The 17733-nt window shown below is 37.3% G+C and overlaps 1 protein-coding gene across 1 annotated transcript in view; it reads left to right on the top strand.

Annotated features, from left to right (window-relative positions):
* Nucleotides 1–17733, top strand: part of IL1RAPL1 (interleukin 1 receptor accessory protein like 1) — a 385087-nt gene that overhangs the window by 208686 nt on the left and 158668 nt on the right. Inside the window, exon 6 of the mRNA XM_058419303.1 lies at nucleotides 13584–13658. Coding sequence (XP_058275286.1) covers nucleotides 13584–13658 — 75 coding nt within the window. The remainder of the gene's footprint in view (nucleotides 1–13583; nucleotides 13659–17733) is intronic.

Consider the following 17733-nt stretch of genomic DNA (forward strand, 5'->3'; position numbering starts at 1 on the left):
TGGTAGAAAATTGCATTTTCTAAAAAAAAACTTTACAGGTAAGTCACTTGTTTTTTGGGGATTTAGATTCCTGCTTCTAGATTTACACAAAGATTATGGCACCAAGCAGGATTTACAAAGGTATAGGAATTAAACAAAGGAAATCCATAACACGTTTCTGAGAACTGACATGACAGTTGGTCTCCTAAGTATCTACACCATTTTTGGAAACTAAATGAAGGCTCCTGAATCCCTGGTGATATGCTGTGGTAAGTACTGTGCAGTGGCATGGAGCTCAAACACTAGAAGCAGCACGGATTCGTCAGCAGTTCCTTCCCTTGCTCACCAGCACACAATACTGCACTCCTGAAATAGAGTATTTTATCCCAGATAGTGTCCTTGTGTGTCCTTTCTAATAAGGATCCTCTGTATGACACTGAATAGTACCTTGTAGACAAATTCTGAAATAGATTAGAAAATTCTAATATATTTAACTAGGCCTTTCACTGAAAAAGTTTGGAGTTTGCTTTACAGACAGTTAGTATATACACAACTAGGGTGGATATTTTCATGCAACCAAGCATTAAATATGGCTGTGTAATCACCAGCTCTGGTAACATTTCTGCAGACCAAATGTTTATGATATCTAATCTGTTTGTTGCCAAGTAACCGTATGATATGTGCTAATATAACATCTGCCATACTGGGTTTGTAGACAGAGCTTTATTTAAAGCTTGACACATTAAATGGACAATATGTGTCAGATATTATTGTTCACAGGCATGTTCTTCTCCCTCTCCTTACATAGACTGTAACTTATTTTTGGTTTTCGTGTGCTATGGTAGACCTTGATTTCCTATGTTATGAACCAGAAAAAGTATGGGAAAAAAAAAAACTGCACAGCTGAGACTTCAGACAAAATTTGTATAGAGATAATGCAAACCTGAAGTCCTCTGCGCCAGAGAGTCTGCTGTTATAATGGAAGGATCTGTACATGCACTATAGAACCAGGCACAACATCTGTATGATAAACTTTGGAGCTCTACAATACAATTTGCAAGGCCTGTCCCCCATCCCACCTGCTGCACGGACACGGAGTACTCAGGATCCTTGGGGAATTCTCCAGGCTTTCTAAACCTGACTGTATGGTACGAATATTTGATAAAAATTATATAACAAGTGGAGAACTGCTAGAGATATTTTGGTCCCACCATCTGCTCAGAATAGGGTCAGAGAGGGCAGGCTGCTCAGGGTTATGTCCAGTTGGGTTTTAAATCTCCTGTGATGGAGACAATAAAGTATCTCTGGGCAACCTGTTCCTGTGGGTGACCGCCTGTGAAGTGAATAATATTTTTCTTATGTTTGAGTAAAATTTCCTGTGGGTTTTTTTGTTTGTTTGTTTGTTTGTTCCCTGTGCCATTGCCTCTAATCCTATCGCTTACCCTGAGAAGAGTGTGGTTCTGTTATCTTGACTTCACCCATCATGTTTTTTTAGACATGAACAAGATCCCTTTGAGGGATCTCTTCTCCAGGCTGAGCAGTCTCAGCTCTCTTGGTCTCTCCTTGTTTGAAATGCTCCAATCCCTTGATCATCATGGTCCTTATCTCTGTCTGCTGATATCTATCTTGTGTTAGAGAGTCCAGAGATGGGCCCAGCACTACAGATGTTACTGATCACAGCTGAGAAAAGGCAAAGGATCACCTCCAGTCTGCTGGCCATGCTCTGCTTTGTGCAGCCCAGGGTGCAGCTGGTCTTCACTTCTGCAAGAGCACAGTGCTGGCTCATGGCTAACTTGTGTTCTATGAATCCAAGCTCCTTCCATGCCAATCTGATTTTCAGCTGTTTGGCTCCAGGCCTGTGTTGGAGTTTGGGATTATTGCTCCCCTGGGACAGAACTTGACAATTCATCTTGTTGATCTTCATGAGGTTCCTGTCAGAGTCAGACCCTTTCTCCAGCCTGTCAAGGTCCCCCTGAGTGGCGGCAGCCCTGTTGGTCATCAACCACTCCTCCCAGTTTTGTGTTCCATTCTCCAGATCACTAAAGAAGTGCTGAACCAGCACTGATCCTTGTGGTACAGGCTGCCCCAAAAGCTTTGTGCTGCTGGTTGCAGCCCTCTTAGTGCAGCAGTTCACTTAGTTTTCAACCCATCTCCCGATCCACATACAAAACCCACAGAGTTTGTCAGCGAGACAAAAGCCTTGCTTAAGTCAAGATAAACAGCATCAGCTGCTGTTTGCAGGTCCACTGAGCCCATCATCTCATCACTGAAGACTATCAGGTGAGTTAAGCACAATTTTACCTTTGTAAATCCATGCTGACTATTCTCAACCATCATCTTGATCTTAATAATCTTGGTAATGGTTTTCAGGGCTGTTTGTTCCATCATCTTCTAAGGGATCAAGGAAAGGCTGGGCAGCCTATGCTGCCAAGATCCCCCTTCTAGCCTTTTTGAAGATTATGAATGATATTTGCTTTCTTACAGTCCAAATCTCTCAACTTAAAAGCAAAACTCCTGTCTCAATGGAGTAGATCAAAAAAAGCTGCCTAAGAGGACAGAAAAAACCCCATGTGCACTCAATGAGAAGTATCCAAAAAAAAAAAAAAAAAAATCTTCTCATTGTTCATGAAAATGGACTTTTTTCAGTTTTTAGGTCACAAGAAATGAGAGTATGTCCAAATTCCTAGCAGAGCAAAGACAGATTCAGAAGACTAAATCACTGAAATTACTTGGAGAACAAAGTAATTGTTCTAATCTTACAGGTCTAAGACATAAACCAAACAGAGAAAATCAGAGCAGGTCACCTTTTCAATCAGCTGATTTTTAAATAGAGCAACAGGTTTAAAAGGTTGAATATAAATCCTGAAAGAGAAAACTCTATGAAGTATGTAAAATCCTTAATTGCAAGGCCTTTAAATGTCAGCTCACTGGAAGACTTGAAGTGGTCAGGGTGCATAGGGTCCTCTTCTCTTTACAAGGCCTCCTCAGAGGCTAAGAAATCTTACTTTGAAATGTCAGCATTATCAGCAAATTTGTATCAGATTTAATTATTAAAAAAAAATAGAGTATCTAGAATTTGTCTTCAAAGGTCATGAGCTAGTATATATCCAAGAACTCTCTGCCCTAACACCAAAAAAAGAGGAAAGAATAATAAAAGCAAGGCAGGAACAAGCTTCCCAATATTACCATTCATTTCCTAAAATCATTGTTCTACTTCAATAGGGTACTTTAAATTGTAGCTGAAAAATCCTCCTGGCAGAAAAAGACCTGGAGATGCTGGTCAGCAGCAGCTGAACATGAGCCAGGTGTGCCCAGGGGCCAGGAAGGCCAATGGCACCTGGCCTGGATCAGCAATGGTGTGGCAGCAGGAGCAGGGCAGTGATTGTCCCCCTGTGCTGGGCACTGGTGAGGCCACACCTCAAATGCTGTGTCCAGTTTTGGGCCTCTCACTGCAAGAAAGGCATTGAGTGAGTCCACAGAACAGACACTGGAAGAGGAGATGCTTAAAAGACTTGTAGATGAGTCACTCAGGGACATGGTTTATTGGATTGGACAGTGCAGAGTTAACAGTTGGACTTGGTGATCTTAAAGGTCTTTTCCAGGTTTCTTTAGGATTCAAATGATTCTAAAACATACTCCATTTCCTTGGGTTTGAAATCTAAATCTGGGACAGGGTATACAAATAATAAAAAAAAAGAGGAAACTATTGCTAAATTTCAGGGGGAATTTTAATGATTGTGAAAACTTTGAGGACAAGAAATAATCGTAAATACTTAAATTCAATGTTCAATGACAAATGTAAAGGTGGGTCTGAAGAAGAAAATGTGGGATATTTTTGAATAATTGGACTGTATAAATGAAAGATTATTGAGGTCATCTGGAAAGAATGATAGAGTAACTGTTAAAAAAAATGTATTCTTTTTCTAGTCACAGAAAATACAGTTTTATGATACTTCCATCCCCATATTTTCTGTGTTTTAACCTAGAGATAAAAGGGAGGACAGGTTAGGGTAATGATATGAGAAGTCAGTCTGGGATGATATGCAGAGAAATTTCTAACAGTGTATAGCAGAATGCTTACCTGATGATAATGTATTAGTCTGGCTTCTCTTATAAGTTTGCTTAAATTTTTATTATTTATATAACTGCTTTGCTTCATGAATATGACATCTTTTCAGGTAGCCTCGTTGTTAAGAATACTCTGTGTGTTTCTGTTTGTTTCACAAGCCTTATACAAGAGTTATAAACACACCACTTCTCTAAAGACTCTTCTAAACAAAGGCATGAGCTAACATGTAGGTACAGGAGCAGGTTCCCTGACAGGTTCTAACTGCGTTGCTGCTGAATAACACGCTGGTGAGCTGCTTTGTTAAGCTGAAACATCAGAGGATATGCTGGTGGATATGTTCATTGATACATCATTTAGTTATTTTATTAACAAGAGATTTTATTTTCAATAAATGCATTGATAACATATAATCAGACTTTTTGTAGCAGCAACATTCCTTTTTTTTTCCCAGATAATCTGATACCTCCAAGACCCAAATGAAGGCAAAAATTTAACAGACCATACAGAATAGACCAGGCTTTTTGAAAACATCCTTTTCATAAATCTACATAGGAAATCTCATTTTCATTATATTGCTTTAGGAATCAGTTTTGTACAAAAAACCAGAGGTGTAGTGTAGAGAAACCTTAGGCAAGAGAGAAAAAATATTTTGGATATTTTAGGTGCTTTAATATTTATATTTGGCTTTTTGTATTATGGGTCTCATTTTTGTTTGTTTGTTTGTTTGTTTTGGGGTCTTTTTTTGTTTCCATGGGAGACAGGGAATCCTGTTACTATAATTTAAAAAATCTTTTAGAATCTTTATTCCTTCCCATTTTTCTTTATAAGATCAATATATAAATCCTAAATCTGCCACACTAAAAGAGACCAAGGGTATATCAAGATGTTAGGCTGATATTTCACTCAATAGTTTAACTATATATATACTCTTTTGTTCTTTTGTATTTTGAGACTGCATTAACATCTGCCATGGCAGCATTTTGATTATTTGTACTTTTGCCATGGAGATGATCTCTGAGAAATGTCACTGTTCAAGAAAACTAACATCTCCTCTGAAGTCATAGGGATAGCACAAGTGTCACATCAGGTTCAAGTAGAGATGAGCAGATAATGAAAACCCCAACATCTGGCTGCATTTGCTCTTCCCCAGCATTCAGTGTGTTGTTAATCTCAGGGGAGTCACAAGCTTAAAACATTTTAAAAAGCTTCTTGGAAATATTCTTTCCATCTTTTAGCAATGTCTCTTCTCAATATGCATCATGAAAACTTTTGCAACCTCTTTATTGAATACAGGTTTAACTGTTTCTGCACTTCCTTTTAGGAAGGGCTGATATTCTATTCAAAGCACTATAAGGATATATTTTTTTTTTTTTTTAATCTCATTGAAAAAATTAAAGATTATAGCCAGTTTGGGAAAAATATCAGAAGAAATGATTAGGTGTGAGAAAGAAAAACCATTTTCATTTATATGCCCAAAGCAGTGGGGAATTGTTATTTTTTGGGGGCTTTAGTTTCTAATATTTGGTAAAGAGAAGACAATGAGAAAGACATAAAACAAAAGTAGAGACATTTTTATCTGGCAATGCAAGATTTATGGGAACATTTCAGAAGATAAAACCTGATCTTCAGTCAGTCATAGTGGAGACTAAGTCACATTAGACAGCTCATTTACTGTCTTATGCCTATGGCTTTACACACATAACTTCGGTATCCTTATATGTATCTGCCTCAGTTTGCACTGCTTAATTCAGCATTCACACAGTGAAGCAGAATATTCTCACAGGGCTGCTGTGCAATTCATGGCATACGTGACTTTAAATGATGCCCATGTGAATGAAAGCTAATCTGAATGTAACTGAGAGCAGAGATTTAAGGTTGTTAGAAGTCTCAAGCAGGTATAAAGAATTCCCTTCTTAGGAAAGACCTTGCCATATATTTAGTTTTTAAAAGGCATTGATCTCTCTATTGATAGTTCTGAATACATAGGACTATACCTATGTAAGGAGAAATAATGAAAAAAGACAGCATCCGTGCATTTAATTACTTTTTTTTTTTTTTTTTTGTTCAGCTCACATTTATTCTGAGGGATCTCAGAGTTCTCAGTATCAAAATTCATCTGGACAGTGACTGCATAGATTAATGTTTGCAGGTTCAGTCTGGACATAATTAATTTTATTGCAATCTACTGCAGACTACTGCTACTGCATTTTCTTTTACAGACATTTCTATTAAAACAAGGAAACCAAACATAAAAATATATATCAGAGTTTTTCAAGGCACTGCAATTATCAACTGGAATGCTATAGCTTTTCCTTCTATTATTATAATTACTTATGATTACCGAATATGGCCATCGATGTCAACTTTTCATAACAGAGGACTTTCCAACGACAGTGCTTTATTTTCAGAACCCTCTCATGAATTAGACACTTTAACATAGCAATCTAAACCCAGATTCATTGTTTTACTCATTGCAAAACTCATTGCTTTAGGTTCAAACCTTCTCGACACTGATGCTGGCTGTAATGGTTTTAATTTAATAAAACTAGGCAGAAACACCAATTAATGTAGGGAGTTTAGTATTAATTTTTGTGGGAGGGAGAGATTAGGAGAAAAACAAACAAAGCAGGCTTAAGCTTAAAAATGAACAAAAAGAGTTTTATTAACATATATTAAAAGACTAAGAAAAGAAAAAATGTTGAGAAACAAGAAAAACTTTAACTAAAACAGAATGATACCTTAAAACACGCTTCTTTCCTCTTACAAACTAATAACGTTCTTATTGAACAACATAGAAAGACACAACTTAGGATTTTCAGTCAGTTTCACTATTTAGACATAACCACTCATTACTTTTAGGAGAAGAGTCTTTCTAAGATCTTTTTATGAAGACGTTTGCCACAAGACAAAATAGTCCAGTGCTCCCAATGTCACACATCTGCTGCCACACGGACTTTTTGCAGATTATGATGTTCTATCAGCAAAGCTTCTCAGTGTATCTGGGGTGCTATTTACGAATACTTCTTCTAGTCTAAAATCATCTTTGTCTCAAAGGCTGAGACCTCTTTTTTAACCCAAGAGGGGGGGCTTCAAAGTTCCCAAATAAATCTCAATTACATCAGTCCTTAATTTTGATTAGAATAGCATTCTACCCAAATAATACTAAGATGTTGCAAAGAACAGTTCATTTCTTAATAATTTACCTTAGAAAAGTCCGGTTAAAAAAGTCCACTTCTTCAGTCCTATTCCAATATTATTAGTTCTTTCACTTCTCATCTAACTGACTTCATGCAGTGTCTGTTCCATGTACCCTCCGTTTTTTTCCTTCTTCTTTCTCTCAAGGAAGAATTGTGCTTTAAAAGTTCCATGTTGCTAAGAAAGGGTTGCATCCGCCTGGGCTTGCAAAGGCCACGTGCACGCGCCGGGCTGCAGGGCTGGAGGAAATGCAAAGCTGTGCTGATGGAGGAAGCTGGTAGATGTCCTTTTTTCCACCCCTTGGTCTCATCCAGGGCGGTCCAGCTCGGAGCTACCACAAAGCTGTAGACAGGCTTCACCCAGGCTGCCCTTATGCGGGTAGCAGCTCTCAGAGGCCCGGTCCAGCCAGCAATGGGGGGCCCGACCTCGGCTCCCCCCACTCCCCATGCAGGCAGCAGCTTCTGGGGGCCCACGATGTTACCTCATTGCTGATTCCAAAGCGAGAGAGACTGATTTCCTGCAGTTAGTTTTAAATGTCCCTTCCAAAGTCACATCAACACCTCTCATTGGTCAACTTAGCTGCCAATATCTCAGCCAGCTTTTTGATAGATCCTTGTCCTCTCCCCCCACCGCTCCACGGTCAGGGCAGGGCAAAACATTTTACATTTCTCTATAGCTAGAAAACAAAATTGTGCCAACCTATGACACTGGCATAAGATAATCATGCTTGACAATGATCAGATGAATATTCAGATGAGATAGTTGGAAGGGTGAGTGCACCCCATGCACTTCACAGCCAGGCCCAGGACACCTCTGAGAGCGTGTGGAGCAGGATGCAATGCCAGGCACTGCCACAGAATTATAAAATGGTTTGGGTTGGAAGGGACTTCAGACAGTATCTGGTTTTAATCCTTCTGCCATGGACAGGGGCACCTTCCACAAGAGCAGATTGCTTAGGGACCCATCCAGCCTAGCCTTTAACACTTCCAGGGGCGGTGCATCCAGGCATTCTGTGGGCAACTTGTTCAGCTTTATAAACCTCCACTATATTCTCTTTAGATATCCCTCCCCTGACTGAAGTACCATGTCTTCACAATTATCTGCCTATGACAAAATTGGCACAACAAATATAGGAGAAAGAGAAACACAAGCTCAGAAAATTAGCAAGGAAGTACAGCGCAATGAGGAATTCTCTTAAGTTTCTAAACACAAGCCAAGAGATGGAGTCTTTCTGAACTGTGGGTTGAATTCAAAGAAACAGCGCAGACTTCATGAAAAGAACTCCATGTCTCTGATGCCCTTTGATTTCAAAGTGTAGGAATGTTTTCCCTTTGCATAGCAAAGAATTCTTCTCCCTGTTTAATCCTGCGCTATAGTTACGGTATCTTCCAGGGACAAGTCAGTAATTTTTTCTAAAAATGGTCTAAATTCATAAACATAAAAGGCTTAGTCTCATTGTGTTATCTCAAATCTCAGAAAGATCAGAAAGATTTTCAGCCTCAAAATGTAATTTTTACTTCAATAAAACATTTGAACCAAAAATACTCTAAAATATATATGTAACTCAGACTGGACAAGTAAGGCAACTATTCCTGTGAATTTTTGCCTGGAATGAAATGTTCAGACAATAAACTGGCTTTCTGATTTGCAGACAATTCCACAAAACCCTGTCTTCTTCTAAGAAATTAAAGCCTTTTGTAGTTATTTTCAAGGGAGAATATGAGAGCACTTCATAAAATAGACATAAACCTAGATCTTTGGAATTATATTTTTTCTATGAAAAAGCTCAAGCATTTTGAGGCAGCTCCATTTTGATGTCCAGATTAGTGCTATTTTGATATACAGGTTGAATTAAGGTTTCTTCATTACATGTGTTAAAATCTAACCAGCATTTAGCTGGTCTCTCCAAATAACAGTGTTTTGCACAGAGAAAGTGTGTGTATGTATCATGTGACCACATTCATCTAAAGCTAAGGCAGCAGAGTAGGAAGAGGAGTATGGAATCAGTGGCTGATGTAAAAATATTATTTTCTGGCCAGTTTCCAGCAGGGTGACTGATGGTGGTGGCTCTCACTTTCATTACCACAAGACAAATTCTTCAATATATTTTAAATGTACATCCAATCTGATAGACATGGAATGTGAATTTAGTCGTTTTTTCTCTGAGCAGGATCAATATGTCTGCAGCTGGCTGGTATCTCTGAAGTTGTATATTAATTTTTAATAAATCTTCAGAATTGGTTACTTCATCTTTTCATTTTTTTAACTTGCATTTACTTCAAGTTTGACACATATTTGTTTTCAAACTATTAATCAATAATGGTTCAGAAGTCAAACATAAGATGAGTTGTAAACTTGATTTATGATCAAATAGATTTCCTTTCAATGGCACTGACCTATTGTCTTTGAAGAGGAATATACCAATTTTGATTAGCTGTGTTTAGGATAATGTACTTGACTCTTAAGTGGGGGGGGGGGGGGGGTGCAAGGGTGGTGAAAAACAAAAGAAATAAAAAGTGAGAAGGAAAGAGAAAGAAAAAGCCAAGAGGGAGGAAGGGAGAAGTGAGTCCGTGCATCAGTAGATAATAATATCCAGGAACTAAGATTCTTGCCAAGAGATTTGAGAATTCCCTCATGCAAGAATAGGAATCCAAGCTCTCTGTTCCTCCTGTATGACAGCCATGTTGACAAGTACTACCTGGTGGGAAGAGGATTTCTCTTTATATTTTTAAACATATTAAAAAGAATTTTTGTTCTTTGCATACAGTACAGAACAGGAAGTGCTTTCAAATCATGGATATTTTTGTAGGACACAAAAATTATTACCTTCCTGCATCTATTTATAAAAAAAAGAATAAAAGGTATTTAAGAGACCAGACATAGTTGTGAGTTCTATAAATTTTGTTAGATTCTTGCTATTTAGTTAAAGTTTAGGAAGAAAGGATTAAATGATGCTTTTGTTGTTGAATTTAGTGGATAACTGTGGATCAATATATCTGTCTGAAAATAATATTCATTTTGAATAGCCTCTCACATGGCTTAGTTAAGAAGTAATTCCCCACAATTTTAAGGAAATGGAAAAGCTTATAGGGGACACATAGGTCTACTCCAGAGTTTCTAAACTAAATGAGCATTGCAGTAACTCTGTGTTGTCCATTGATGTTGCTGTCTGTGGAGAGTGTGCACCTGAGAGGTGTAGAGGCAGCTAGAGAAATTCTTAACTCTGCATCAGTCCACTGGGATTAATATTACAGAAAGTACTTACATACATTTTCAGGCTAAGAAATGGATCAAATAACAGACACTAGAGGCCCTGATTGACTGAGGAAAAGTTTCAGATTACCTTGGAAAATTAGGTATTTTAAGCACATATAGTTATTATAATTCTTTTCCTTGCCTGTATAACTTATATACACAGTATTTCCCTACAGTCTAAAGCTCTGGAATGCAAAGTACCCAAGGATACTTCTGCTTTTCTGGACAGGTGAAGGAGTTGGCCCTGGGAAATGTGATTGCTTACAGGACAGAAATACAATAGTGCACTCAGCAAAATGGGAGAAATGGGTGATGAAGTAGAGAAGAGAGATGCTCCTTCAAGAAGCCTTGAAAAGTTGAAGAAAATCATGGAGTCTAGCAAAGGCAATGTCTTGGTCTAGAAATTGAATAATCCCATGCAGTAGAGCAGAATCTGGGACTGACTGAAGAGAAAAAAGCTTTTCATGAATGGCCCTGTCAGCCAGGTGGACAATAAATTGAATATGAGGAGGTGAAGTCCAACTGCACAGCTCTTGGCAAGAGTTTAGCCAGCATGTCCAGGAGGGTGAACCATCCCAGTCCTGTGGATCCTTCCCAGTCCTGTAGTGTCTGTGAGGCCAGACCTGGGATGCTGACAGATTTTTCAGCTCTTTGCTGTACAAAAACACAGATATACTGAACCAAGTCCAGCACAGGGGCACTGGGTGGTTGGCAGCTGAAACGCACAAAGTGGTGAACCTGCATCCACAGAGATGTTCAAAATGTGACTGGATGAGGTCCTGACAACCTGCTCTATTGGACCTGCTTCCAACAGGAGGTTGGATCACCTGGTTTCCAAAGGATCCTTCCAGCCTACATGCCCTTGTGATTCTGATACACCAGTTGTGTCTAATTTATTATTTTCAGTAGCATTTTATTCATTAAATTATTTATTAAATCTCATAAATTAAACAGGGCATAAATTTTATAAGAACTTAGTACTTCCGTAGAAGTATGATTTATCTCCACACATCCTGGGCCTATTAATTTAAAAGTAGAAAGCTTCTTAAGAGACCTGAGATACAGGATCATAAAAGTAATGTTGATCTTTGCTTAAACTGATAAAAATCCTGGTTTCTAATCTACTTACTCATTGCATTCAGATTAACTCCACAAGTTACTATATCTTTACTTACAACGAGGGAACTTTGCTCACAGTTTCAAAACAGATTTAGAACAACAGTGACTCAGAAGACATTATCTGATGGATTGTAATTGAGTTGAGAATGACAGAATCGCAAAATTAAATCTAAATTCATAATGAATGTTTAGAAAATGGCAATGTGCTGATGAATTATGAGCCCTTACAGAGAAGTTAAGAAATGGGAATGACTAATTTCACAGTTTAAGAATAAAATATATTTGGAATAATTTTCCCTTCCACCCACTTTAGCCTTTAAGGTAAAAAAAAAAAAAAAGAAAAAAAAAAGAAAAAAAAAAAAAGAAAAAAAAAGAAAAAAGACAGAGAGACAAAAAGGGATAAAAAGAATTAACATTGGTGTAAAGAAAAGTTGCAAGCCAGAGATGATGCCAAAAATCTTTCACAACTGCAGCTCTCTCCAAAGCCTGTAGTGCAGAATGATTTCCCATAGAGGCTAGGAGCTGTAAGAAGAATGAACTGAGAGGTTTGTGGACTAAGTACATGTCTTTTACCACTCCACTGAATTTTAATTCGTTGCTAGGTGTGATGGGTTAACACCTCTGATACCAACTGAGTGGGTTTATGCTTTTACCATACAAAGGGTAATCTATAAAGCAGAAACATGGGTCAATAATGTTTCCATTCTTTAATTGTTGCAAAGCGGAAATTAATGTTGTACCTTTTAAGGAAAGTAGTTATTTTACTAAAAGACCAGAGGAAACATAGTGAAGAGAATGCAAATAAACTTCTCCTGCTATTCCACTGACAGGAGATGAGTGTGTTTAGTACATTAAGCCCATACACATATGGGTATGTGTGTGTGTCAGTAAGAAAAGGAGTATTGATTTTGACAAGTTGAAGGGAACAAGTATTCTAGAGCTACATCAAAATGTCAAATGTATTTTAAATTTGCGACAGCCCATAATCTGTGTTAAAAACTGACGTATGAATTGATGTTGAAAAGCTGAATATCAAAATGTTGCAGGTGACTCGAAAAGTTGGAAATTTCCCATGAATATTTGCTATCAGTATTAAAGAAAAAAAAAATTATTCTTTTTTTTTTATATATATGGCATGCACTCATCTGTCAGACACAGTAAAGTAACTTGCTAACAACAACAAAAGTAGTAATAATCAATGTCACTTCTCTGAATTAAGTAGACAGATGTGATATTTAGTAGAATAGGATGGTTTATATACATGCATGGTTTGAACACACTTCAACAACCTTCAAAAGGTTTTTGACCACTACAAAATTGTTCTATTCCATTATTGCATAAGTCTACTGATATTATTTCAGGGTAGACCAAAAGGGGAAAGGGAAGCCATTGTATTATAAATCTTGACATTATTTCATTGCATCCACTCCTTGGATTTTGAAAACTTAGCCTTTTTCTAGTACTCCACCTTACAAAGTTTCAGTGTTGGGAATATATTTTCAAACAAAATTTTCATCAGATATGCAAAATTGTTTTACAGTAACTTAGTTCATGTTATTTATCTTTTAATGAATCTTATAGCAAAGTAATTACATATCACAGCAAACTATTAAATTCTGGATAATATTTACAAAAAGAGAAAATTGCAATGACAGTGCATTTTTGGGGGGGTTAGTTGAGGGGGTTTTGTTGGCTTTTTTTTGTTGTTGCTTGGTTGTTTGGGGTTTTCTTGTGAGAGTTTAAAGAGGGTTTTTTTGGTGGTTTTTTTGGTTTTTTTAGTACAAGGGCCTTTAATTTTAGAGCTATATTTACTGTCTAAGCAAAAACATTTACAGCTACTGAAGGCATGAACATTATTGAGGCAAAATAAAAAACGAAGCCTTCTTGAAATAATAGGTATAAAACCAAGTTTAGTCCACCCAGTAATAATCAGAACACTACATATGTGAATTTCTTTCTTTTCTAGCACCACTAACAGATAAACCACCAAAGCTTTTACACCCCTTGGAGAGTAAGCTAACAATTCAGGAGACCCAGTTAGGTAAGTAGAAAACATAACCTCTGTTCAATTTGTATGAAGAAATTTGGTGTGTTAATGTATGATGATAATGTGATGGCATGTTGACATTAATAATTTCATTGAAAAGACATTTGTTGATTCCATGCAGAGATGTATGATATATCATCTACAAGATTGTTGTTCACAAAAAACCCTTAATAATTAATACTGAATGCTAAGCTTTTGATTACTGATACTAGGTTTGAAAGTCAACTGTTACAAGAGGTCTGAACTTTTCTTTCTAAACTTTCCCTTTTCTGTATGTCTATACATACTTACTTTGGGATTCATTGGTATTTTGTGATTTAAGTTCTGCTCAGAAGACTTCTGTGCTTTGTTGGCTGCTTACAGAATCACAAAGAAAGGTGCTGGGCGTCATCCAGCACATCAGTAGTGTTATCATCCAGCAAACAGTAGTGTTACCGTAACAGCATCTGATTATTCTGAGTGCATGGATATTTATGTATTGATGAATGAAGAGAAATTGGTGCATGAAGAAAACATTTTGTTTCACTTTTTCTAGTCACTTTAGTGTCCTACTGCTGCAGAGGTAATGAAGGCTCCAAAACTGAATGCATGTGTTACCAGATTTTGCAGAGTATAGAAATTTATCTCTTTTGTGGATTGGCAATGGAGGCATCTTGTAAGAAACAAACAGTAGGTTGCACTGGAATTATGCTTTGGTGTCAGAACAGTAACTTATTGATAGATTTTCTAGCATGTGGACTGCAGGAGAAAATGGAAACCAATCTGGTGGAAACAAATCTCATAGGAAAAGAATATATATAAATCTCATAGAAAAAAAAACTGCGAGTAAAGCTCAGTACATTCTGCAACACAACATCAAAAAAGCAGAAGGCTTGCAAATTAATTCTGACAATCATTGGCAGAGCATTCTATGGTGATTACCAGTTTATAGCTAATAGTGGCCAGAGAATTACTCATATTTTCTTTCATAATAATGAACTATTACATTGAATGATTCAGGCTATCCAGGCAAATTTTTCATATGCTAATAAATATATATATTTGGAAACTATTATATAGAAAAGGAGACGATATAGCATGTTTACTTCTAGAGCTACTTTCTATTGTTCTGATGGAATTGTTTCTGATACACTGACTCAGAAAGTCTTTTTTGTATGCAAGTCTTAAATGATTTTATGTTGTTTGAACACAAGACTGGGGGACAGAGAACAAAGTGACTGCACATTTGTTTTATAACTAATGTTGCTTACTGAGATATTATTGATTAAAAAAAAGAAAAACCAAAACCAAAAGGCAGAACTTTTCTGGGCTTTGATGTTGTCCTGCTAAATATACTGTACGGTATATGAGAGTATTTCAAGAAGAGCGTAATTATTAATGGCTAGCTAGAGGCTTTTTGTCTATGAGTTTTAGAATTTATCTGTTTTGATTTTTCATAGTTCTAAGAAACAGTAAATAATATGAAAATAGATGGGTTTGAAAAAGGCACTTTTCAGAAAACTAAATAACTGTTGGTGAATATGAGTTAACTTGAAAATGTCACTTTCAGACACAGATGGGGAAAGTCTGACCATAAATTAATGTGAAGTTACAGTACTTATCCTTATATCAAGAAGCTACAAGAATATATTTACTTGTTGTTTAAAAGCCCGTGACAAACCTATGAGAACTGGAACAAGTTAAAAAAACCTGATAGTTCCGTAACATGAAAACTGTGTTTTTCTCCTCTTAGATTTTAATGCCTTGGTCCTGCTGGATAACCTTTGAAAGGTCTATGTTTCCCTCAGGAAAGCCATTGTTCATTTCTGGGGTCAGTTCATACCTTGCAAAAGGTGCAGAACATTTGAATGTTGGAATAATGCCAAGGTTCACTTAGATAGCTGTCCAAGCCAGGAGAATCTTACTCAGCTGAGACTTGGGATGGCCGTGTTTTGTGACCAGTCTAGACACTGCCAGGAAATATTAGTCCTCCAGAATGTATTTGGGATGGTGTGTTTGTCCCTTACTTGGAAAATAAAAGTGTGGGTGGATGCTGGACAAGTGGAATGGGTGGTATTCACATTCCCAAAGAGAAGACAGAGGAAGGAACTAGGAGCTTGGGACAGGCCAGGATTTCTTTAGCAGGTCATCAGTTGCCCACATTTCTGTCCTTCTCACCTTCTAGTGCTCCACCTGGAGTTGGAAATGAAAGAGGTTACATATGTCAGGGATTGTTCTGGGAGGTCATACCTACCTTACAGGGATGTGTGTAGCTCCAGGTGCACATGGTGTACTGAAAAGTCAATAGCAATGTTCACCTCCAAATCTTCCCCTGCTGGCAGCCTGTGTGGAGCAGTGCTGGGCACACTTCTGAGGAAGACCTCAGTAATACCAGTGCATTTCTGTTGAAAGAGCTTCTGGAATTCAGTTCTTAAACAGAACACCTCCATGCAGTATCTAAATCGAGGTGTAACTAACTCCCAAGACATATCTAAGACATATCTTATCCATTTGGCTCCAGCACTGCTGGGTGACAGACATATAAAACATAGTGGGTTCTTCTATATGCAGCAATAAAACTCATCTTATGGGACCACAAACCTGTTGTGTTATTGTCTTGCTTGGCTTCCATAAAACATCAGACTTGGATGTTAGTGCAGGAAGGAGTTTCTCTAAGGGGTGACTGATACGGCTAAAGTCAGACTTGCTAAGGCAAAAGGTGAGAAACCTGAGGTGGAGAATCTGCACACCTCAGTCCTAGGAACCCACAGGCTCCCGTCATGTTCAAGTTATCCACAGCTGTTTGAGGAAAAGGTGTCTTGCTATTCAGCTGGTATCTGGAAGTGTGGTAAGCATGGCTGCACTGAAACCAACAGCTTTAGAGAGGCACAGGTATCTTGATATCATCAGAAATACCTGCTTATTACACTGCACAGTAACCAGAAATGCACGAGATAGAAGCACCAGATGAAAATAGAAGGAGAAGTTAATTTCTCAATGGCTTTTCATAAAAAAATAACATGGGAGAGCTAAGGAATTAAGTACAAAAAACCTAGATGAGGAAAGAAAGATTAGTTTCTGGACTTTATGTTTTTTTGTTTGTTACTTCAGTTCCAGTTTTGCAATCAATTATATAATCCTGTTGCAAGGATAAAAAATACTAATTACATTTATGCTTTTCTCCTGTTAAAATGTCCTTTAGGTAGATATGTGACCCCACTACAAACTGCTTCTCTGGAAACAACGTCTCCGGATAAATATTATGTTAAATACACTCTTCAAAAATTGTGTCCTGCAAAGCTTGGAGCTGTAAGAGGAGGAAGGGTGTTTTCAACTCTGAGCCACTGGCAGCAGGGTAGGACAGGAAGAGAAAAGCTGGCAATGCAGGGGAGGCAAGGCGCAGGGATGAGGAACATAATGACCAAGGAGTTACATTCCACAATATTATTCTTCTTACCTTCAACATGCTAATCAAATAAAGTGTACAAATCCCCGATAACATAAGACTCCCTTGTAATAGTAATGAAAACAGAAACCTGGAAACACTAACGCAGATCTGTTCAGGAAGGAATTAATTAACATTGTTCTTTTTATATCAGAAATCCTACAACTTTGGGTAACTATATTTTTAATTATAGAGTCATGTAGATGTTATATATTTATAATAGAAATATATCATATCCATTATGTGTAAATTTATTTAAAAAATTATATTCTGGGTTTTTTTATTGGTAAATTCTGAGTCTTTTCAGTTTTGCCTTTCAAGTTAGTGTTTTTCACACCAACAATGTCCAATATCTACCCCCCTCAAGGAACTAAGGAATACTATTAGCCAGATTCAAAAAAACCTGATTTCAGTAACAAATTTGTTCATGTCACATTACTAAAGAAGACAAATGTGATTCCACAACAGATAGTAGTGGATCTGGATTAAAAAATTACAAAACATGAAATATTTATTTTAAAAACCTCACAAGCTAATTAGTCTCTGTCCTCCCCAGTTCTTCAATGTGTCTCCTGGTTCTGCACATGGCTGTAATTTGACATACCAAAATTCACCCAGAAAAATAAAGCCATTGTTGAATTATTT

This window comes from Hirundo rustica, chromosome 2, assembly GCF_015227805.2.
Source record: "Hirundo rustica isolate bHirRus1 chromosome 2, bHirRus1.pri.v3, whole genome shotgun sequence".
NCBI lineage: Eukaryota > Metazoa > Chordata > Aves > Passeriformes > Hirundinidae > Hirundo > Hirundo rustica.